This window comes from Coenobita brevimanus, chromosome 43 (assembly GCF_032717465.1).
Source record: "Coenobita brevimanus isolate Jiangsu-jjx chromosome 43, ASM3271746v2, whole genome shotgun sequence".
Classification (NCBI taxonomy): domain Eukaryota; kingdom Metazoa; phylum Arthropoda; class Malacostraca; order Decapoda; family Coenobitidae; genus Coenobita; species Coenobita brevimanus.
In genome coordinates, this window is record NC_136996.1 from 1,107,501 (window position 1) to 1,130,105 (window position 22,605).

At 44.5% G+C, this 22,605-nt stretch overlaps 1 protein-coding gene across 2 annotated transcripts in view; it reads left to right on the forward strand.

Moving 5' to 3' along the window:
- The window catches only part of LOC145397734 (uncharacterized), a 24,956-nt gene extending 4,030 nt beyond the window's left edge, over positions 1–20,926 (forward strand). The window contains exons 2-6 of one of the 2 annotated variants that reach the window (XR_013897031.1): positions 10,103–10,134; positions 13,624–13,785; positions 15,060–15,140; positions 16,642–16,809; positions 20,701–20,926. Coding sequence is in view for 1 of the 2 variants with exons in the window: in XM_080270750.1 (XP_080126876.1) it covers positions 10,103–10,134; positions 13,624–13,785; positions 15,060–15,140; positions 16,642–16,758 (392 nt within the window). In the remaining variant the exon portion in view is untranslated. Of the gene's footprint in view, positions 1–10,102; positions 10,135–13,623; positions 13,786–15,059; positions 15,141–16,641; positions 16,875–20,700 lie in introns of those variants that run through there. The other variant, XM_080270750.1, reaches the window with a different exon arrangement.
- Positions 20,927–22,605: the final 1,679 nt, after the last annotated feature.

Genomic DNA, 22,605 nt, shown 5'->3' on the forward strand with positions numbered 1-22,605 from the left:
ATTTCCACATAATCATCAGGTAATTTGCAGGTCAACACATCACTGTCTATGATGGCTGAAAAATGGACGGTAATGGGGACGAGAGTGAAGAGGCATTGAATTATAGGTGGAGATGGATTTTTAGGGTAACTGTTTGGCTACTGGGTGTATTGGAGTATAGTTGCGGTGTATGGTGGTGTATTGTGGTGTTGTAGTGGTGTACTGGGGTATAATAGTGGTGAACAGTGGTGTACTGTGGTGTTTTAGTGGTATAGTGAGGTGTTGTAGTGGTGTATGATGGTGTATTGTGGTGCCTTAGTGGTATTTTGCACTCTTTTAATGGTGTATGGTGGTGTATCTGAGGGCTGTAGCGGTGTATGGTAGTGTATGGTAACGTAGTAGTGGTGTATTGTAGAGCAGTAGTGGTATATCGTAGTGCAGTAACGGTATGGGGTATTGGAGTGGGGTAACGGTATTTACAGGTGCAATGGGGTAACGGTATATAATATTGAAGTCGCGGTAGATGGCAGTTTAGGAGCAGTTTCTCGAAAATCGCTCAACGCCCCTCGAAAAAAAAAAATGAATAAGAACCGAACATCAATTATCAATCCACCTTTAATTACCCCCGAAAAAAGGTTAATAATAAAAAAAATTAAAAACAGGTCACTAATTAACCTTTATCGACATTTACCTCTCACTGGGATCATTTTTTAAAGCTAATTTCCCTTCACTTTCACCGTCATGTGTGTTGGTCTTGTAGTCTGTGTGAGCCTGTGTTTCCCCGAGGCAATGGCAAGTGAAAGGCAGGGGAAACTGAACCACCTGTGGGCGTAGCAGGCACAGGTAGACAGGCAGGTAAGTAGGAAGACAGGTAGGTAGGCCCGTAGGTAGATAGACTTGTTAGTTGGCAGGTAGGTAGGTAGTTAGGCAGGCAAATAAGTATGTAGGCAGGAAGGTGAGTAAATAAGTAGGTAGGCAGGTAGGCAGAGAGACGGGCAGGATGAGGTAAGTGAGGTAAATGTGTAGGAGAGGGAAGTAGGCGAGATAATACTTGTGAAACGAAGTGAGATCGATGTGTCAGAGAAAAATCTGGCTCCTCCCACACACACACATACACACACACACACACACACACACACACACACACACACATGCATATAAAACCAGCCCGTACATACCGTATTTACACACACAGATTGCCACACACAACATAGAAATCTTGCTTGTCCCATAGACTACACTTACACGACTCAGAAACGTAGTATCACACACACACACACACACACACACACACACACACACACACACACACACTCGTTTCCCGTCATGATATAGCCTCATCACCTGGCAGACACAGCAGGTGAAGCCAAGCACATCACTCACACCACTTTCACCACAGTACTGGAGTGGGACGCCTTCACGTGGTGGCACTGATATAACCAAGACACTGCACTACCCGGCTATAGAACGTCCCTCAACTGCCTCCCTATCCCCCAAAGGAACGATGGTGGACTGCAGGAGAGAGGACAACTTAAGCCTGTAGTACACTGCTTTGGATTCGCGGTTCAGATGTTCCCGAGGTCACAACTACTATTTCTACCTCTACTTTCACCCCACCAGAAGGGTTGTGTGTGTCAGGGGAAGGCGTAGGGGTCATAGTGTCATGCGAGGGGAGGTGTCAAGGTGGGGGGGGGGAGTGTCATCTGGCTAGGTCGGGTGTCAGACATGGTACCGTAGGGGGAAGGAATTTCGCTGTTTTAAATTCATATGTAACCTCCAAACGTGACAGTCCTTGATCAGACCAGTAAGACTTGATCTGAGGCGAACACACTGACACGGAAGATACGGTGAATTGACCCATCCTGACCTGCTTTCCCAATTACAGGTAGGGTCAGACAGGGACCGGAAACAGGGAAGGAGAAAGCAGAGAGTCTAGAGAATTATAAACGAGCGCGCCTGGTAACAAATAATAATAATAATAATAATAATATAAAAAGAGGGTGACACAAACATTCAAACATTATTTAAGTCCTCGATTTCCTAGTTCCATCTCCCAGGCCTATCCTTCTTTAGAGATTTTATTATTATTATTAGTAGTAGTAGTAGTAGTAGTAGTAGTAGTAGTAATTTCTGTATTTTTACCTGGCCTTCACACAGAGCCTACACCTGCCGAATACTCAGTCCCTTTAATTAAAAAGATATACTGAGCCGAAGTTATTTATTTTAAGCCTTTGTCACGTACAGGAAATCTTTAGCAAGGACGCTCAGGTATTTGCACAGTGACTTATATTTTTTTCCCCACCTGTTCTAATACCTACTCTTAAATTTCGACCTCACTGTCACCATCCACTCATCTGATGGTAAACACAGCTATCATATCACTAGAAATGGAATTGGGAGGACGCTGATAGTGACTGTGAAGCGAATATTTGGGGTTACATCAGTGTCGCCAACCATATAAGGGACTGAGGTGGTCTGGCCAGGCACGAAGCGACTGTGATACCTGCCCTAATTACTGGCTAGCGTAGAGACACACCTGAGCCGATGCAGGTGAGGGAAGGGGGGGTAGATTTCCGTCCTAATGTATATACCATTTTTTTAACTTTATGCTCAGTTTGATTTACCCCCTCCTCTCTCTCTCTCTCTCTCTCTCTCTCTCTATTTACTCCCCTTTGGAGGGTAATCGTAAGAACAGGAGAGGGGGAAAAGTAACCTTGAAATAATGAGGTTAATTCAACATCCCAACCTCACCAAATACACCATACCGTTAACCCAAGACCAATACTGTTGTCCGTTGGCTGTTTCGTACACCGTTAAGCTGTTTTGTTAACCGTTTGCCTGCCGGGAACGCACTTGGGCATTTTATACGCGCCAAAAAAAAGACATTTCAAATTCTGTTTACGTACGAAAAACTCGAACGTTCCTACGGCCACTCTAGTCGACATTCTTGGCGTCCGCGTACTAGATTTTGTCTCAATTAAAGAAACTTGTCTTGGAAGTAGTCTTAAGAAAAAAAAACACGTCTTTGAAGGCTTCCTGAACCTTATAGACGAAATTCTTATACTTTTGAAACATAGTACGATTATTTACGTTTATTGTAAGAGTCTGTTATTGACGTAAAATTCAAATCGCATCGAAACGGCTCTTCAGTTTAAAAAATATAAAAAAACGGAAAAGCCACTACATCTTCCTCAGTGATATTACAAAATTATTAATGCTTAAATCATATTACATTACGTATTGTTATTGTAGGATCGTAATAATCTAGTAATGGCAATATTTACGATCCTGAGTGTTAGTTATGTGGTCGTACTATTATAGTGTTGGTACTTGGGAATGTTGGTAGGAAATTCTGGGGATGCGACACACACACACACACACACACACACCAGAAATCCTTGGTTGATGCACGGCTAACCCCTTCACCCTCATGACGCATTTTACTCTACTGTTAATTCCACCATACAATTATATTCAGCTTTTGAGAGGGTGTTCGATATAAGGAAGAAAGATAAATAGATAAAAAGATAGATAGATAGATAGATAGATACACAGATACGTAGATAGATACATACACACATAGATACAAAGATATAAAGATACACAGACTCTCTTAACTCTTTTACTGATAGGGTGGGGTGCTGTGAGGGATGGAGGTGGGGTGCTGTGAGGGGTGGGGGTGGGGTGCTGTGAGGGGTGGAGATGGGGTGCTGTGAAGGGTGGAGGTGGGGTGCTGTGAGGGGTGGGGGTGGGGTGCTATGAGGGGTGGAGGTTGGGTGCTGTGAGGGGTGGAGGTGGGGTGCTGTGAGGGGTGGGGGTGGGGTGCTGTGAGGGGTGGGGGTGGGGTGAAGTGAGGGGTGGAGGTGGGGTGCTGTGTGGGGTGGGGGTGGGGTGCTGTGAGGGGTGGGGGTGGGGTGCTGTGAGGGGTGGGGGTGGGGTGCTGTGAGGGGTGGAGGTGGGGTGCTGTGAGGGGTGGGGGTGGGGTGCTATGAGGGGTGGAGGTGGGGTGCTATGAGGGGTGGAGGTGGGGTGCTGTGAGGGGTGGAGGTGGGGTGCTGTGAGGGGTGGAGGTGGGGTGCTGTGAGGGGTGGGGGTGAGGTGCTGTGAGGGGTGGAGGTGGGGTGCTATGAGGGGTGGGGGTGGGGTGTGAGAGGGAGCGTGAATTACGGTGGGGTGCAGGGGTGACTGGCCTCTGTCACGCTGCCGTCACCCCAGCCTCCCTCACACGAAGTTCCAAACCGTACAGGGGATGTGAGCTGGGAGAAGGACAGTGAAACGGCGGAGGACAAGGCGACATGGCGGCGATTTGTTTGTGGCCACCCCTTACGGCATTAAGGCGTTTGGCAATAGATAGATAGCTAAATTTTTATGACACAATACTACTTACAAGGCGACAGTCATGTGTATGTATCCTCGTGGGTTTAGCAGGCTCCCTTGCACCTCTTCCTTAGCGATTTATTTTCTAGACCACCATCAATATCCTCTTGCTTTCCTTCCTTCAATATTTTAATACCAACACAGTTAGGTTAAACAGCACACAAGAATATATTAACGGAGCAGAATCAGAAATAAACCGCTAAGGAAGAAGTGTAACGGGGCAGAAATAAACCGGTAAGGAAGAAGCGCTGGGGAATTTTGAGTGCCAGGGAATTTTGAGTGCCAGGGAATTTTGAGTGCTAGGGAATTTTGAGTGCTAGGGAATTTTGAGTGCTAGGGAATTTTGAGTGCTAGGGAATTTTGAGTGCTAGGGAATTTTGAGAGCTAGGGAATTTTGAGTGCTAGGGAATTTTGAGTGCTAGGGAATTTTGAGTGCTAGGGAATTTTGAGTGCTAGGGAATTTTGAGTGCTAGGGAATTTTGAGTGCTAGGGAATTTTGAGAGCTAGGGAATTTTGAGTGCTAGGGAATTTTGAGTGCTAGGGAATTTTGAGGGCTAGGGAATTTTGAGTGCTAGGGAATTTTGAGGGCTAGGGAATTTTGAGCGGTAGGGAATTCTTAGACAAACTTTCAAATTGTGTAACTTGTGTGTGGTTAATTTTGATGGTAAAGAGATAATCGTGGCTCTGAATTAATAAAGAAAATAATGGTCTTTAGGCCTCATTATTTACTTTAATGTTAATTCTAGTTTTATTTTGAAGTGTTCAGTATTAAGGTTTATTATTATCATTTTATTTTATCTTATTTTATTTTGTTTATTTATTCATTTATTTTTATTATTATTATTTTTTTTTTTTGAGAGAGGCCTGGTTAACCCTTCTTACGTCACTGCCCTCGACCCAACCTACTCACTTGGGAAATCATGTATGACCTCTTATATTTTTTTCCCCCTCGAATTATTGCTCCTCTCTCTCTCTCTCTCTCTCTCTCTCTCTCTCTCTCTCTCTCTCTCTCTCTCTCTCTCTCTCTCTCATTCCTCTAAACCCCTCCCTCCCCTCCACCATCTCCTCTGTCTAGCATCCCATCCTTTCATATCCCTTTTTATCAAGAGAATTTTCTACATAACTTCTCAATAAATAAATAAATAAATCTATAAATAAAATAAAAGATCCGATAAATTCAAACCGTAACCCATATGGAGAAATAATGAAATGGGAATCTGCCTGTCACCGTAAAAGCCCCGCCCAGCGTAAATTTAGGACCACTCCGATTCTGAGATCACAATACGTGTGGTGTCCTGAGAGAGAGAGAGAGAGAGAGAGAGAGAGAATTAATGAAGATTGTTAGCAACGTTAAATCAAAGCCCAGATAGATTTTTTTGTATGTGTAACGACGCCATCAACAGAAAAATAATGACAATGATAATAATAATCATAATAATAATAATAATAATAATAATAATAATACCAAAACAATAACAGCTGACCCCCTATACTCATTTTACCCTAACCTGACCTAAAAGTACCATCTCTCCAACTTGAATACTGAATTATAGCAATAGATTAACACCAGAATAGAATGCTAATCACGAAGAAGTGCTACGGGAAAGATGTAGACCCGTCGCACTCTTTTTCTGCCACTGAGCTACGTGAAATAAGCTGCAAAAGGACGAACACCTGGTCTAGATGAAGGTAAATATGATGAAGACAATATTAATGACCAAATCTAAGGTGCTTTAAATTTCTGAACACCTCTCCTTCTATGTGTACTTAAAGAAGAACATGAACTTAGGACGCCTTGGCCAGAACAAGATAATATAATTCTCCTCTGCTACCTTTGTACATTAAAAAGGTGTGTCTTAACAGGCGACAATAAGACTGGTGAAGGAAACGTGAATAGACTTATTAACAAAAAACTTGGTCAGGTAGGACTCCAAGGATCGTCTCCTCGTTGGTTAAGGAGGCTCCCAGGCATCTTTTCCTTAGCGGCTTATTTTTCTAAACCAAGGAAGAAAGAACCAAAGGCCTTAATCCAGCATGACTGTTCCTCCCACGAAAAAATAAAAACGAAATAGCAGAAAGCCACACTGAAGACCCAATCATTTTCCTCACTACACCTTGCTGGTCTCTTCTACGCTACATGCAAAATTAAATCGCTAAGGAAGAGGTGCTACGGAGCCTGCTTACCTGACGAAACTAATGACCTTGGCTTCCGTGGCGAGGGAGTCCAGGTGTATCAATAATTGGCTTACGGGACTTTAAAGAAAAAATCATAATTATCGGTAATGGAAAAGAATTGGCCAGAAAGAGTGATTATTTGGGGAGTGTCTCAAGGTTTACTCTATATTTTTGAGAGAGAGAGAGAGAGAGAGAGAGAGAGAGATTCTTACTAATATCACCGAGACTGACGTAAAGGTGTGTTTGTGAAATATCCAGATTTGTTGATAATAAAAAAAAATAACAGCACAGCAAATGCACTATATCTATCCATCCATCTATCTATCTATCTAATCTATCTGTCTATCTATCTATCTATCTACTGAAAACCCCCTCATTCTCTTTTTCTTCTCCCTCTCTCTGCCCCCCTCTCTCTCTCTCTCTCTCTCTCTCTCCCCTCCTTTTCTCTATCTCCCCTCATCCCTCTCTCTCTCTCTTCCGTCCTCCATCCCTCCTTTTTGCTTCCCCCCTCCCCTCATCCCTCTCTCTCTCTCTCTTCATCCCATTTTTTTGCCTCCTTCCCTCCCCTCATCTCTCCCTCTCTCTCCCCACCCCCCCCTCTTTACCCCCTCCCCTTCTAATGTACCGTGTAACTGGCCTCACCACCACCACCACCATCACAATCACCACAATCACCACCTGTGTTTGTTGACGGCCGGGAAGCTTGTACCGTATGTCTGTACACTCTCTCTCTCTCTCTCTCTCTCTCTCTCTCTCTCTCTCTCTCTCTCTCTCTCTCATTCGTGTTGTTTATTACGCCTCACTGTTCTCTTCTGTTACAAAAATCCTTCCAATATCGCCATACTCTTCATAAATAACTTCCACAAAGATATTAACCAGTCATGTACAAAATAAATCGCCAAGGAAGAGGTGTTAGAGGTGTTCTGGGTCTAAAATGGAGACGAAAAACACTAAGACAAACAGACACACACTAAGGCCTTTATTCTAGTCACGTAAGGAAGCTCCCTAACACCTTTTCCTAAGCGATTTATTTTGCTTAATTACACCCTACTGCCCTCCTCCTCTGCATTACATAAATCCTTCCATTATCAACATACTCTGCATAAATAAACGTAAAAACGGATATTAACCAGACATACCCCAAAATAAATCGCTATGGAAGTGGTGCTAGGGAGTAAGGGGAAACCTAAAAAGGGGGAGAAAGTGGAAAGGGGAAAGTGTGAAATGTCAGCTACAAGAGACCTTTATTTTGGATGCTGTCAATGTTTTGGGATTATATGAAAAAGGGAAAGAGAAAGGGAAGGGCAGAGGGAGGAGAGGGCGTGGACGGTAGGACAGAGAGAAAGTGAAAGAAGAGAGAGTTGGGATGCAGTTCAAAAGGACAGAGAAAGTGCGAAAGGAAAGGCGAGAAGAAAGAGAGACTCAGGAAGCAGTTTAAAAGGACAGAGAAAGCGAAAAAGGAGAAAGTAAAAGGAGAGAAAGTTATTAAAAAAAAATTAGGGATTCAGGAAGCAGTTTAAAGGGACAGAGAAGTGAGAAAAATGAAAGAAAGTGAGAAAAAAGAGAGAGAATTAGGGCATAGAGAGTGAGAAGGGGAAAGGCAAAATCATATCAACTAACACATACCTCCTCTGAACGATCCTTTATACTGAGACTGTACATAGCATAGCGGGTTCGATTCTATGGTCCGAAAGCTCCACTAATTGCCCAAACCACCTAATTTCCCGCTAATTACCTCCCACCAATTACTGGAAATTAGAGGGGAAAAGAAATGTTCTCTAATTGGTAGGTAAAATTGGAACTAACTGTATGTGAAAAATTTAACTTTATTTGTGTGTGTGTGTGTGTGTGTGTGTGTGTGTGTGTGTGTGTGTGTGTGTGTGTGTGTGTGAGAGAGAGAGAGAGAGAGAGAATGGGAAAGTGTTTACATGTGACTGAATTTCCTGTCTCAGTGATTATTATTATTATTATTATTATTATTATTATTATTATTATTGTTATACTCTTCACTGTAACTTGGCCTAAAATTGCCATCCCTCCATCTTGAGTGCTGAGTTGTAGCACTGATGGACGCTCGTATGTGGTGCTAGTCACGAAGAAGTGCTATGGGAAGGATGTAGAGTAGCGGTACATTGAGCAATAGGACGAAAATGTGAGTCAAGTTGAGGTGAAGAGAGTATAGTTGCCAGAGAGAGAGAGAGAGAGAGAGAGAGAGAGAGAGAGACGCTGATTGTTGAGAAAGTTACGGTGTATTAGAGAGACAGAATGCAGTGGTTCGTTGGATAGATACAAATAGATAGACATGGCGATAGACAGATAGAGCCGTGGATAGATAGATAGACAGACAGACAGACAGACAGACAGACAGGCAGATAGATAGACAGATAGATAGATAGATTTTACTGATTTATTGTAATGGCTGTTAGATAGAAGGAGAGCAGCAGGCAGATAGATAGAAATATTGGAATACATTAATTACATATATAAATTTAATACCTACCTACATACGTACATACATACATACATAACACGTTACATACTGATACATACATACGAGTACATACATACACACATAAACTGTATAGATAGATAGATAGACAGATAGATAGATAGATACAAAAATAGATGGAGTGGAATCTCGTTGAATTAATTGATTAGTAATTGGCTCTTAGTGATAAAGAAAAACATACAAACAAACAGGCAAAAAGCACCAACACAAGCAAAGCACATACAGTCAAGGACACACACACACACACACACACATACACACACACACACACACAATAAAGAGGAGAGAGAGAGAGAGACTGTGTGTGTGTGTGTGTGTGTGTGTGTGTGTGTGTGTGTGTGTGTGTATTATAACCGGATCAACACATAAATCACTCTAGTTCCAAATAAGATAAAATATATGCAAGCCATTAGTTCCAAATAAGATAAAAATATATGCAAATCATTACAGATAAGAGTGACATACATTTTTTATTTGATATTATTATTATTATTATTATTATTATTGAGGGGGGTGTAAGTTGGGGGGAGGGCAGCGAAATGGCAGGGGAAAGGGCTACATGGAGACGATTTGTATGTGGCCACCCCTTACGGGATTGAGGTGTTTGGTTATGCATGGATAGATAGATAGATAGATGATGATGATGATGATGATTAGTAGTAGTAGTAGTAGTAGTAGTTAGCTGCAGTATGTTGTTATTGTTATTGATATTATTAATGTTGTTGTTGTTGTGGCTCCAAGCTTGTCTGAACGTGATCTCTGTGGACTGCAGGCTGAGGCACACCTGCTGCAGTCCGCCATCCTCCCCTCAGGGCATAGGTAGAGGAAGATTAGGCACCTTTGTACAACCGGGCAGGGTAGTAGCCGGGTTGTACAGGTGCCACCAGGTGAAGGCGTCCCTCTCCAGACGATGTTTTTCTTGTGTGTGTGTGTGTGTGTGTGTGTGTGTGTGTGTGTGTGTGTGTGTGTGTGTGTGTGTTTTACCTCTTGCTGTTTACATGTTTGTCTTTTTTGTTTTTTAAATAAATTTGACCCTAATGGATTTCTCTTTTTCTTTTTCAGATGTATTACTCGCGTTGACACTCCTCTCTGTGGTAAGTAGTGTCTCTCTCTCTCTCTCTCTGACCTTCCTCCTTCCATTACCTCCCTTTCTCCCCTCCCCCCTCCTTTTCTTCATTGCCCCTCATTTCCCACCCTTCCTCCCTCGCTCCCTCCCTCCCTCCTCTCTTCCATTACGCCTCTCCCTCGCTGCCTTCCTTTCCTCTCTCCTCTTTCTTTTCTCACTTCCTCCTTCCCCTCCTCCCTGTTCCTCCTGTCTTCTCTTCCTTCATTTCTCTCCACCTCCCATTCCCTTCCTTCTCTCCCTTCTTTCTCTCTCTCCCTACCCCATTTCCTCTTTCTTCCTCCCTCCCTACCTCCCCATGAGCCTCCCCACCCCAGTTCTCCCTCCCTTTCCTTATCTCCCTCTCTCCCCAGCAACATTCCTCTCCCTCGCTTAACCCATATTTCCCTCCCCTTCTTTTCCATCCCTCTCCCTCTCCCCTCACCCTTCCTTTTCCCCTCCCTCCCTCCCCTCTCCCCCATTCGTCCTTCACCCTCTCCCCCCCCCTCTCGTCCTTGGTGCGTGGTAAGGACGAATTAGCCAGCCGCTGTGCGGGTCCTTGGGGTCCGTCCTGGTCAATGTGTGTGTGTGTGTGTGTGTGTGTGTGTGTGTGTGTGTGTGTGTGTGTGTGTGTGTGTGTGTGTGTGTGGAGGAGGAGGAGGAGAATTTACATCACCACCACCACCAACAACAACAACAACAGCAACAACAACAGCTGAAGGATAAAGGAAAGAAAAAACTAGTTAATTCGCGCATTATACAGTGAGACAGGAAAGGAAAGAGGGTGTGTGGCCAGACGGGTGCTGCGTGCCCGCCTTAACAGGTGCACAACGAGAGGCTTCAAGAGAGGAGAGGAAAAAACGAATGGTGTTATCCACAGTAATATGCGGGGAGAGAGAGAGAGAGAGAGAGAGTGTTTGTGTGTGTTTTAACTTACCCCACCTCCCACCCCCCTCCCCCTCCCCCTCCTCCTCCTCCTCCTCCTCCTCCTCCCCACCAATAACCTTCATTCCTCTCTTCCTCCCTCCAGCCATCCATTAAACCCTTCCTCTCTTCATCCATTCATCCCTACATCCATCCATCCATCTCTTCATTCATTCATCCATCCATCCATCTATCCATTCATCCCTCCATCGCTTTTCATTCATTCATCCATCCACCCATCCATCCACTCATCCATCCATCCATCCCTCTCTCTCTCTCTCTCTCTCTCTCTCTCTCTCTCTCTCTCTCTCTCCTCATTAGTTCTCTAACACCTTTCTCATTCCCCATTACTTTTCTTCAGTTCTCTTCCTCTCATCTTCCTTCCTCCCTCTCATCTCCCATACCCCTACCCCCTCCTCCCCTCATTCCTCCACGTCCCCTTTCCCTCACCCCCTTCCCCACATAGCTTTTCGTACCTGTATGTTCCTCCCCCTCCCCCCCTCTCGCTCTCTCTCTCTCTCTCTCTCTCTCTCCTCTTCTTCTTCTTCTTCACGCATTATCCTCCCTCTCCCTTTTCCCCTTCTTCTCCCTTCCTTATTTTCTCCACGTCTTCCCCTCTTCCTTCCCTCCCCTCCCTTTCCTTCCTTCATTTCCCTCCCTCTTCTCTCCCCCTCCCTTTCCCCCTCCCCCTCCTCCCCCTAATCAACCTCTCGGCCTAGCTTTCTCCCCTTTATGGTACGGGGAGGGGGAGGGGGAAGGGAAGGAAGGAGGAGGGAGGGAGGGTGGGGGGGTGACTGTGGGAGTGTGGGCTTGTGTGTGTCTGGTTCTGTGTGCACTTTTTCTTCCTGTGTGTAACTGTATATTCATAAGTGTGACTGTTTCTGTGTGTGTGTGTGTGTGTGTGTGTGTGTGTGTGTGTGTGTGTGTGTGTGTGTGTGTGTGTGTGTGTGTGTGTGTGTGTGTGTGTGTGTGTGTGCGTATTATCACCTTCAAAATCCAATACTCAATTTACTATACTCCTTTCACTCTAACTTGGCCCAGATTTTCGTCATGTGGTAGATTATTTCACGCATTTCAGTGGCAGAGAAAGACAATACTACGGTTCTACATTCTCTCCATAGCACTTCTTCGTGACTAGCATCGTATTCTAGCGTTCATGTCTTGCTTCAACTTCTAGATAGAGAGATGGCAATTTTAGGCCACGTTAGAGTTAAAAATAATAATAATAATAATAATAATAATAATAATAATAATAATAATAATAATAATCCTTTGCTATTTATCTCTCTCCATAGTCACTAAAAATTCTACGGTGTCACCCTCCACCTTCCAAACCTGACCCTCCTCCATTCTTCTTTGCTCTAGTAATTTTCAACATAGTGCAACATCCTCAACACCTGCAACACTCCTTTCTTCCACGCTTGCAACGCCTTCACACACTGTCTCACTCTCTCCTCCTTCTCACGAGACGCTCCTTCACTTCCTCCGATGCTTCTTCCACAGGTCCACCCCTCCCATACCACTCCATTACATTCCTCTCTCTCTCTCTCTCTCTCTCTCTCAGTTTCTCCCTCCATTTCAATATTAGTCATGCCTTTTCTCTTCCACCCAACACCCCTTCCCTTCCATTCCAACCCCCTTTTCTCTTCCTTACAATTCCCTTTCCCTCTGCTCTCCACCTTTTCTCTCTCTCCTCCACCCTTATTTCTCTCTCCTCCATCATCTGTCTTCCTCCCTCTTTCTCTCCCTTCCTACGACGCTTCCTTCCCCTCCAACCTCCCCATTTCCCTCCTCTCCAATCTTTTATCTCTCTTCAGTACAGCTCCTCTCCCTTCCATCACATTTCCCTCCTCCTTCATTACCCTTGCCTCTCCTTTCCTCCCCTCTCCTTTCCTCCCCTCTCCTTTCCTCCCCTCTCCTTTCCTCTCCTCCCCTCTCCTCTCCATCATCTCATTATATTCTTTTATGCACAATTTTTCTTCCCTTCAACACTTCTCTCCCCCTAGCATCCCTCCTATCCCTCCAGCACCCCTCCTCTCCCTCCAGCATCCCTCCTCTTCCACTAGCATCCCTCCTCTCCCTCCAGCATCCCTCCTCTCCCTCCAGCACCCCTCCTCTCCCTCCAGCATCCCTCCTCTGCCTCCAGCATCCCTCCTCTGCCTCCAGCACCCCTCCTCTCCCTCCAGCATCCCTCCTCTCCCTCCAGCATCCCTCCTCTCCCTCCAGCATCCCTCCTCTCCCTCCACCACCCCTCCTCTCCCTCCAGCATCCCTCCTCTCCCTCCAGCATCCCTCCTCTCCCTCCAGCATCCCTCCTCTCCCTCCAGCATCCCTTCTAACTATCTATCTATCAAGCTATCTCAAACACTCAAATCCCCTGCCTGCCTCTTTTATGTCTATTTATCTATCTTTCTGTCAGCCTGTCTATCTATCCATCTATTTCCAGCACCCTAATCCCCTGCCTGCCTCTTTTATCTACCTATCTATCTATCTATCTGCCTATCTATCTATCCATCTATCTACCTCTAGCACCCTAACCCCCTGCCTGCCTCTTCCAGCTGGGGTGTGTGGTGTGCGGTGACATGATGCGGAAATCCATCGTCTTCGACAAGGCTACTCCAGACGTGTTCTACTGCCCCCAGGACAAGCCCACTTCCTTCGAGAAAATGTTCGTCCGCTCCAAACCCCTCGCCAAGCTGTGCGAGTTTGAGGGGAAAGGGGTGAGTAGGAGAGGGGAAGGAGTTGCCTGGGTACCGTAATTCTGAGGGGAAAGGGACGAGTGAGAGAGGGGGAGTAGCTTAGGTGTGGTAAATTTGAAGACGAAGAGGTGAGTAAGAGAGGGGAATGGGTAAGATGTGTACCGTAATTCTGAGAGGAAAGGGACGAGTGAGACAGGGGTAAGGGGTAGCCTGAGTATCATAATTCTGAGGGGAAAGAGTGAGTATGTGAGGAGAATGAGTAGCCTGAGTGAGTGAGCTGGGAGATGAGGTTGTGGAGTCAGTGGGATGAGAGGAGAAAAAGATGATTATGAGATAGGCACAAGTAACTATAGTGCCATAAGTTCCAAGGTAAAGGGGTGAATAAGAGATGAGGGCAAGCAAATTTCAGGAGGTGAAGGCTGATGGCAGTGGCTACCTTGATTGACTAAAAAGACGAATGAAAAAATGCCGAGTGAAAAAAGTTATGCACGCGTGGCCAGTCTTCAAAAACGTAAATAGACTCGAAGACGCAGTAAGGGAATACATATTGTAGCCAGTTCTTGACAATATGATCGAATTTAAAGAAAGCAGAAAGGGATGGGATCTTGGGGAAAAGGAAAATCAAGGGAAGAATATGAGAGAGATTTCTAAGATAAATTAAGTTGTGATATTAGGGACCATGCGTAATTTCAGCAGTAGATTAAGAACAGTAAAATTTTAACAGTACATTCAACTCTGTTTATCCCTCGTCCTTTTATAGTACATTCCCCTTAACCTGGCGCAGATTGTGTGTGTGTGTGTGTGTGTGTGTGTGTGTGTGTGTGTGTGTGTGTGTGTGTGTGTGTGTGTGTGTGTGTGTGTGTGTGTGTGTGTGTGTGTGTGTGTGTGTGTGTGTGTGTGTGTGTGTGTGTGTGTGTGTGTGTGTGTTTCAGCTTATTTCCCGAAGATCAATGGCAGAATAAGTCAGTCCTGTAGCTCTACATTCTTTTCATAGCATTCCTTGATGACTAGGGCCATATTTTAGCATTAATTTCCTGTTAGAGCTCAGCATTCAAGATGGCAAGATGGCAGTTAAGGATCAAGTTACAGTGAACGTAGTATAGTTATTCCCTACTGACCCTGGCAATCTGATAGACGATGGAGATCCCTGATTCACTCGCTTCCTACTCCCCCTGCCACAGCCACGCCCACACCAGCACACTGAGCTTTTCCTGCAACACAAAATTACTCCCACGTGAATTTCACCTGGGGCGCTGCTCAACTGTATATCTAATCCCTCTGCCTTTCCTCCCCAGCTTCCGGACGACTACAAGAGTGATTGCTACAACGACCTGGACGAGAGCGAGTACGCCTGCAAGGAGAAGAAGCGCATTATGGTAAGTGCAGAGCCAGAAGGTAGGTATGTGTGTGTGTGTACTCAAACAAAATAAACTGCTGGTGGAAATTTGCTAAGGAATCTGGTACTCATAACAAAGACTAAAAGCCAGGGACATGATGGGAAAATTTTTATAAGTGACAAGTATTGAAGAAAATATCATACTGCTGCCTTTCGCTAGGTGTGTCCTGTTGTGGACGTGATGGCGTGGTGGTGTGGTGATGTTGTGATGGTGGTGTGGTGGTGTAGTGATGGTGTGGTGGTGTAGTGATGTAGCCTAGTAACTGAACGCTTGTGGGAGGCGATGTGTTGTGGGTTACATGTCCGCTTACCATTCAGTATTTACAAGCGGGACAACATTAACACATAGAAAAAAAAATGCACACGCACTGATAGATTTGTAACGTGTAGGGAAAGATCATCAAATGTGTCGTGTATTGAAAACTAAAAATGAGTAAATAATAACCCCTTCAGCCCCAGGACGTATATTTTGAGTTAGCTAATGCCAGACCAATGGTTCTCAAACAAGGGGCCTATTGCATTTCTCAGGGGGACCTTTGGGTAATCTTAAGTTCCTGGCTTCAGTTGCGAGGGAACTTGCTATAACTTTCTTGAAGCAACCGTCTCGCACACAGCATATATGGAGGCAATGCAAAATTAATTCCCAGGGTTTCTAGGTGACTCATTTGCCATAGGACAATCGAAGAGAACGTCCAGGCGGAGTTTGGGAGGGGACTGTGACGCTACACCATACTGACTCTCTGTGTTTATGTTGGTCTTGTCTACCTAGCTCTACAGAGCAGGGTTTTCAAGGTACTAAGCATCAACCGGGAAGTTTGTCATCAGCTTCACGTGAAGGATGATTTCTGTGCCCTTAATGTACTCACCCAATGATAACAGAATTAGTGGCAAAAATGCAACGTCAGCAAAATGACTACTGAGTTTTCAGTTCACTTTCTAAGTACTGTTTGACGTGCGTGCAAAACATTTACCTGCATAATTACCAGAACTGTTAAGATTTTGTGATAAGCAGGCTCGTTCCAGCGAAGTTGTTTTGCTTCTTCAAATAAAAATGTAAATGGGGCCATGGATAATATCCTGTTTTGTCTGGGAGCCATAGAACGGAAAATCTGGGAAGCACACGATTATATTTAGCTGAAGGGGGACTCTCTCGGGAGGGGGGGGGGGCTAGAGGCAGGCCCCATCAGTCCATGCAACTCAAGGACACATTTATATATATATATATTTCTCTGGTTGACGCCCGACTTCTTTGTCAGCTGAAGGGGTTAAGTCTTCTAAAAACCTGTCATTTTATTTTTTACACCCATGAATTTCAACTGGTATATTATTCTGAAGCGTAAACCCTGTATTTACTTGAGGAATACTAGCCTGCCACTTTGTTCAGTATTTTTAGTTCCAGAATAAGTCTATCATTGTGTGTGTATGTGTGTGTGTTCCCCCACCAGCCCAACTGACCGCAGATGTTGTCACTAATGTTACAGATGCGCAGGGAGAGCGAGGAGGCGGAGCAACAACAGGTGCAGCGCTCACGGCCTAACACCACCACCAACAGCAACATCAACAACAACAAAAACCCGAACAACAACAACAGTGTCTAGGCTGCACTAACACCCATCCACCCCCCCTACCCTCCCCGCCTCAGGAACAAGGTTATTAATATTACAATAACAACAACAACAGCAACGGTAGGGAATCCTATAACCAGACAACCATTTTTAATAACACTGCAATGGTAGGGATGATATATATAACCAAAGCTAACCATTTATAATAACTGCTAAGGTAGGGATCATACGTATAGCCAAAGATAACCAATTTTTACTAATAAATCTCATAGATAAGAATGGGAGTCAGGCAGTCAGGCCATTTGGTGCTAAGTTCAATATATAGAGCCAGTAATATCCCTCAATAAGCGACTTACAATCCCTGAGCCTCTTAAAACGATGCTCACTTGTGTTTTCCCGTCTTATGCTTCGATTCTGCCTGCCTGACTGCTTGTACTGGGTTTATAACGTTATATATCCATTAATTCTCTAACCAAAATGGCGCAGGTTGACCAAAACAAAAACAAAACTTAAGAATGGTATTACTGGTCCGTCTTTGTCGTCAGCTTGAAGGCTTTCTGGTTCGTCTTTTTGTTTTTAAATTTGGCGCGCAAAATATTCTCCCGTAACCTCATTCCTGTAAACTGTTTTGATATTACGAACATAGATAAGAATATTTATCTACTACACAATATTAATAAACTCTAAATGCTTGATAGAAACGAAAAAATTATTAATGTACGATGCGAAACTGAATATATACTGAACGCGCTCTGGAAAATCTTTGAAGTTGATGATATGGGCCACGTAGGACAAAATTTGAGGCTTGATGTGGTGACTGAGGGACAGGGGGAGTCAGAAAGCCCGTCTCATATCATTACAGTATCTCTCGGTATTTCTCAGTTTCTCTCTCTCAGTATCTCGTTCTCTCTCAGTATTTCTCGGTATCTCTCAGTATCTCTAGCATCTCTCAGTATCTCTCGTATTTCTATCTATCAATCTCCCACAGGTGTGAAAATATGGGAGGTGAAAATAATATACGCTTGAAAAGAAAGGACAAGAAAGTGATACTGTCTTGGGAAAAGGGAGAAGGGGCATGCTGTGTGTGTGTGTGTGTGTGTGTGTGTGTGTGTGTGTGTGTGTGTGTGTGTGTGTGTGTGTGTGTGTGTGTGTGTGTGTGTGTGTGTGTGTGGGTGTGTGTGGTGTGTGTGTGTGTGTGGTGTGTGTGTGTGTGTGTGTGTGGGTGTGGGTGGGTGGTTGGGTGTGAGAGAGAGAGGGGGGGGGAGGAGGGCGAAGGGGTCATACCAAGCCTTAAAAACATAAGTAAGAAGACTAAGAAGCAGGAAGTATGGGGAAGGAAGGAATCTGAGGGGTGATAAAAGAAAAAGAATTATGACGGACTGGAACATAGGAAGAAGGAATATAAGGAAAAGAAAGACAGCTGGGACTCAAACAAAACGCTAATTAAGATTCCGAAAAGGTAGTCAAAGGTAGGCAAAGATTAATTAAGGAATGGCCGAGGAGGAGGAATCAGGTGGGTCTGGGGGGTTTTTGGAGTGGCCAGGTATGTTCCAGAGTGGCCAGGTATGTTTCAGAATGGCCACTACCACCTTGGCCACCCCTTCCAGCTAAGACACTGGGCTGGAACATTAAGGGGAATTACCGTTGACTTCACGAGCAGAGGAGAGTTTCAAGACAGCAGTAAGGAACTCTCAAGGTATTAAGAACAACAATTCGAAAACTATCTATCTACAGCCAGACACCATAATCCGGTAAGGGGTGGCCGCTTGTCTTTGAGTTAGTTGTTTTACAGGGAGGGGTACTAACCCACCTCTAACCCATCTGTTGACATGTAGGGAGCACGTATGGGTTGGTTATATGGTTACCACCCAGGGCTGTAAATGGTTTCCTGGCTTACAGGAAACCATTAGGCTTGTTCAATGTAAAGCTATCTGGAAAGAAGAGTAATAAAAAGTGACAGGAAAGATGGGAGAAATACGAAGAGAGGAGGGCAGGCACAGAAAAAGAAAAATAAAGGTGATAGAAGAAGTAGGCAGCACTATATCAAGTGAATGGATGATGGTCGCCCCCACCTACCACTAGCCGAAAACTCAAAAAGAAAAAACTATAGAATGTGGAGGGATGTGATATGAGACTGAAATTTTGACTCACACACACAAAAAAATCACAAGAATGCCAACACTCACAGCAACACTATTCACAGACATGGAAAACAAAAACACACGCGATGGTAACACTGACATCCTGGTCTTTCAACTGAGAATGCAACACCGGCAACACTGCAACCCAAACAGGTGGTGCACATCAACACTGGGCGCTCAAACCAGACGCATGTTTTCATGTTTACACGAATGATGGATGTGTGGTTTAGAAAGATGATGACACACTAAACATACAGTATGAATGATCTGATAACGGGTCAGTACAGAAATTAACACGATAATGAATACTTCTCATCGGGTAAGGAAGCTCCCTAACACCTCTACCTAAGCGATTTAGCCGATTTGTGGATATGGCTGGTTAATATCCTTTTGTACGTAGTTATGCAGAGTATGGCGATATTGGAAAGACTTATGTGACAAAGAAAAGGGCAATAAGGTGTAACAAAATAAATCACTTAGAAAAAGGTGTTCGGGAGCCTCCTTAACCCACGAGAATACGGGTCTTACACCTGTGGACACGAAGACATAAGCGACACTGGCTTTGGAATCCGCGCAGAAAATAACGCGATAATTACTGACAATATAAAATCCTTGGGACACACAGACCCTACCTTCATATTATCACCACCCGGTTGGAATCTATCTGTCTAACTATCTATCTATCTACCTATCTATTGCCAGTGGCCTTAATCCCGTAAGGGGTGGCCACAAACAAGTCGCCTCCATGTCGCCCTGTCCCCTGCCACTTCGCTGCCCTTCCCCCAACTTACATGCCCCCTCTTTCATATACATCTACACTTCATCCCTCATCCTCAGTCTCCCCCTTCACCTCACTCACATACACTCCCCTAGTTAGAGTTAGTCTCTTACTTCCCATCCTCTCCACATGGCAAAACCACCTCAATGTATTTCTCCTAACGTTCTCTATCACATCCACATCCACACCACAACACTCCTTCACTTCCTCATTTGTCAGTCTGTATCTCCATGTAACTCCACATGCTCCTCTCAAATAACTCATTTCCACTGCTCTCACTCTTGGCTTGTGTCCTTCCATCAAGGTCCAAGCTTTGCTTCCATACGTTAGAGCTGGTATCACAATACTATCATGCAGCGACGTTTTTACTTCCATGCCCACTTCCCTGTTCCTTATCACTGCTTTCAAAGAACCAGCAACCTTTCTTCCTTGTCGTACCCTTTCAAGCACTTTATCCTTCAAACTTCCATCCTTACTCATCACACTACCCAAGTACTTAAATGCACTCACATTTTTCCATTTCCTCACCATCCAGCCTCACTGCAGATTCAGTGACTTGATTTCCTTCGAAGAATCAATACACAAATTCACACGAATTTAAATATTAACTTTTTAAATCTCAGGACACGCATACTGACCTTCCCGATTTTGGACACGCACAACGAAGTCTCATTTTATCAACAGAATTGCAATTAACCTTTAGGACACATACCGCAGTCTCACATGTCCTACACCTTGATAATGACTGACCCTTGAGCCTTAGGACACGCAAACTTAAGTCTAATTAACACCTTAGGACACGCCAACTTAAGTCTAATTAACACCTTAGGACACGCAAAATCTCCTTAGTATCTTAGGACACGCAAACCTTTGTCTCATCAGCACCTTAGGACACGCAAACCCTTGGTCTCATTAGCACTTTAGGACACGCGAACTGTCTCCTTAGCACCTTAGGACACGCAAACCCTTAGTCTCCTAAGATCTGCACCCGGCCCTCTTCCCCCCCACCCACACACCCACACAGGCCAGTAACCCCGCTGCCTCCCCCACCCTCAGATGCGCCTACACCCGCCTGGCAGTGAGAAGCACACCCACAAGAGGATGAATGGGCGGGCGGCAAGAGCGAGAATGTACGCCCTCTCCCATCCCCATGAGCACCACCACCCACGCTAAGACCCATGCCCACGCCCACGCTAAGACCCACGCCCACGCCCACCATCATCAGAAGCGAAACCACGAGGATCGAGAATCAATCTGAAACTTGTATCTGATCTTGTGCTGACTTAACCCTTTCAGTACGATGCCTCTTCTTCGTCTTCCTCCTCCTCTTTTTTTTTTCCACGTAAACAATTTATTTTTTTTTTTAATCTTGCAAAGTGGATCTCATTGAAGGGGTTGGCCAAGACTAGTTCTATATTCACCATGATTGGTTCCTAAGCTAAAAAATCGTCTTAGTCATAAGATAAATTAAAAAAATTAATTATGACGCCATCGTAGTTAACTCCTTCACTCCGATGACGCATTTCACAATCTTTTTTTAATCTTCAGACGATTTCATTCAGCTTCATGATTTTGAAATGGGAGGGGTTGGCTGTGACCTTCATTAACCCCTTCACTACGAGGATGCTCCCTGAATAAAATCGTCTGGGTGTTGCAAGAATAAACCACCAAGGAGGATGTCATAGATCTGAAGGGGTTAAGATCTGACCCACAGCACAAGGTCAGATACGTACACATAACGGCTCGTATTCTCGTCAATTAAGGAGGCTCCCTAACACCTTTTCCTTACCGATTTATTCTTGGATACGGCTGGCTAATATCGTTCTGCACGTCATCTATGCAGTGTGGTGATATTACAATGACTGAAATAACAGCAGAACAGGGCGGCAAGGTGTATTAAGGAAAATAAATCGCTTGGCAAGAGGTGTTAGGGAGCTTCCTTTACCAAAGAGCGTACTGTCCAACATTCCACAGAGCAAAATGTCTCACCTAGCACTCCGCTGACGATGAAGCCTGTCGACTGAAGAGGATTACGAAACCCACGCGTTGTACAGCACTGGCGAATGAAGCACTAATGGCTAGTCTTGGTCTTCGTGGCAAAACATTTCACACAACACTAGACAGCACAACGTGAGCCACTTTCGGTCGCCACAGCAACACAAACAACACAATACACAGCAATCTTAGCTACTTTCGTTCATCGTACATTTTTGTCTGTTTACAAAAGTACACAAACACTTGACATGAACGTCAATAGGATAAATTTTTCAGTACCTCCCCCTCCTCGACTCCACACTTCTTTTATCCCTTCAGTACAATGACGTCTTTCTTACACCCGACGATTTTATTCAGCTAGAAAGAACCTGCATCAGCTTCCCCTAAAATGGAAAGAATCGTCTGGGGGTAAGGAAACTGGCGTCCTCGAATTGAAGGGTTTGAAATTGCACCATACTTCAACGCAAAGTTCTGTATTCCAGGCGATTAAGGAAGCTCCCTAACACCTCTTCCTTGCCGATTTATTGTTGGATGCGACTGGGTGATGCCGTTTTGTACGCTGTTTATGCAAAGTAGGGTGATGTTAGAATGGTTTAAGTGACACAGAACAGGACGGCTTGGTGTAATAAGTAAAATAAGTCAAGAGGACGGCAAGGTTTAATCACTGAAATAAATCGCTTAGGAAGAGGTGTTAGTGAGCTTACTAACCGTACGAGAATACGGCCGTAGGTGCTGTACAACGCCACCGAAGACTGTTTTCTGGTTCAGAGTCTATTATTTATGATTGTTGGCGTTTGTTTACATAGGGCCTACGCACACAAAACATTACAGGCCTACAATGTGACGTGGATATGGGAAATTATGAGTTTATTTATTTATTTAATCTTAATTTGGGTTGTGCCATCGTGCATTTTTTTTGTTATTACTGATGTTTAATTGAAAAAAAAAATTGAAATGTTTAAAAAA